The following is a 2,219-nucleotide window of genomic DNA, read 5'->3' on the forward strand; positions in this document are numbered from 1 at the left end:
GCTGTTGAAATAGAACTAACAGGAGAAGACCAGACGGAGCTGGGGTTGGGAGGGGAAAAGACAAAGACTAGGATCTTGCATTCACGTAGGAGAGGAGTAATTAGGGGTCTGGTGGGTGACACCACAGACTAGATGGAGCAAACCATATGGCAGGGCAGTGGGACCCAGGGCTGGTGCGAGGATCCGGGGCCGGGGGACCCAGGGCTGGTGCGAGGATCCGGGGTGGGAGGATCCGGGGCGGGGGGACCCAGGGCTGGTGCGAGGATCCGAGGAGATGGGGAGGTGGAGTGCAGGGACTGATGGTTGGAACCGGTATGACAGATGAGCTGTCTGCCGCACTGGGTGGTCAAACCCTACAGCCAGTCTGGCCCCTCCCGCCCTGCTCTGCCCGTTCCATTCCTGCCCCTCGTCGTTCCTACCCTGTGACGTGTCTCTTTCTCTCTCCCTTTTGTCTCATCCCCTTCCAGGTGCGTCAGCATCCCCCGTTCAAAATGCCCGAGCAAAGCAATGACTACCGGGTGGTGGTCTTTGGAGCCGGCGGTGTGGGCAAGAGCTCCCTGGTTCTGCGCTTTGTGAAGGGGACGTTCCGGGATACGTACATCCCCACCATTGAGGACACCTACCGGCAGGTCATCAGCTGCGACAAGAGCGTCTGCACCCTGCAGATCACCGACACCACGGGTAGCCACCAGTTCCCGGCCATGCAGCGCCTCTCCATCTCCAAAGGCCATGCCTTCATCCTAGTCTTCTCCGTCACCAGCAAGCAGTCCCTGGAGGAGCTGAAGCCCATCTACCAGCAGATCCTGCAGATCAAGGGCAGCGTGGACAGCATCCCCATCATGCTGGTGGGCAACAAGTGTGACGAGACCCAGCGGGAGGTGGAGACCAAGGAAGGGGAGGCCGTGGCCAAGGAGTGGAAGTGCGCCTTCATGGAGACCTCGGCTAAGATGAACTACAATGTCAAGGAGCTCTTCCAGGAGCTGCTCAACCTGGAGAAGAGGAGGAACATGAGCCTCAACATCGACGGCAAGCGGTCCAACAAGCAGAAGAGGACAGACAAAATCAAGGGGAAATGCAGCCTTATGTAAAGCACCGGACTGTCCCTCGTCTCTTCTCCGCCCTACAAGTTAAACATCGGCGTTGCCCTCCCGTCTCCCCCACTCCTCCCTCTCGCTGCATCTTATCACTGTGACTGCTCTGGGGAGCCAGCGGTGCACGCTCACCCGGGACCGTTTCCCTTTCCGATTCCACGCTCGGTACGTTCCCCTCCCCTGGCGACGAGGGCCATGGTCTCGCTCTCTGGAAGGGGGATATGCAATACTGGGAGCTGGGGCTGGATCGCACACGTGCATTTCGGTTTCGTTCGTTTGCAGCGAGATGGGGGACGCGTGGGGGAAGCTGAGGAAACGCCGCAGGAAGAAGACTCTCAATCAACGTTTTCTCTCTTCTCTTCCCCACTCTCTGGCTTTTGACTCCGTCTGTGGGTGCAGCCCGCGGGGAGACCTGTCTGAGCCTTGGCATGGACACTCAGCCCTTCATAGATACACTCACGTATTCCGGCACGAACTGAACAGAGAATGCTGCTAACACTGACAACTTTTAGCTGGGGCATAGTGGGGGGTGTTTTTTAATGCACGGGGGTCAGTCCTCATTTGGTTCTCTAACGCCGCCAAGACCCCAAATCTACAAGCGAGGGGGCAGAGGCTGCTCGCAAGACCCTTCCTTACCAGTCAAAGGAACACACACAATTCCCAAAGGGGTGATCTGATGTACGTCGCTTACCCAGAGACTTTGAAGGACTGGCAACGCGCTTCGTCCATCCAGGCTGGAACACAATCCCAAGGTCACCGCGGCCCTGCTGGGAGTGGGGCCGCTCTCAGGTTGTTTGCCCAAGTTCCAAGAGACGCTGGTTAATCACAAGGACCTGGAAGCCGACAAGGACACCTGGGGCGGGTACAATACCCCATCGGGCAGTGGCACTCAAAGGAGGGGTCTCTACGTTGTCGAAGGCCCTGGCTATTTGAACAGTGGGAGATACTGAAAAACAAAATGCATGTGATCGGCACAAGGAGGATTTTAGCTGGCCATGGCCAAGTTAAAGAGAACGGGACACTAGCCTAGGAGGAGCTGGCCAGGAATGGTCAAGCAGCGAGAAGAGACAGAACCCAGCTGGAAGGGAGTTATTTACGCCGAGGCAGCTGTGAGGTGGTGTCCAGAGA

At 57.7% G+C, this 2,219-nt stretch overlaps 1 protein-coding gene across 1 annotated transcript; it reads left to right on the forward strand.

The window, feature by feature from the left end:
* The first annotated feature begins 491 nt into the window (after positions 1 to 491).
* DIRAS1 (DIRAS family GTPase 1) lies at positions 492 to 1,088 on the forward strand. Its single transcript, XM_065422246.1, has one exon. It carries the CDS (start codon positions 492 to 494, stop codon positions 1,086 to 1,088), a length of 597 nt encoding a protein of 198 aa, XP_065278318.1.
* Positions 1,089 to 2,219: the final 1,131 nt, after the last annotated feature.

Source organism: Emys orbicularis, chromosome 24 (assembly GCF_028017835.1).
Source record: "Emys orbicularis isolate rEmyOrb1 chromosome 24, rEmyOrb1.hap1, whole genome shotgun sequence".
NCBI lineage: Eukaryota > Metazoa > Chordata > Testudines > Emydidae > Emys > Emys orbicularis.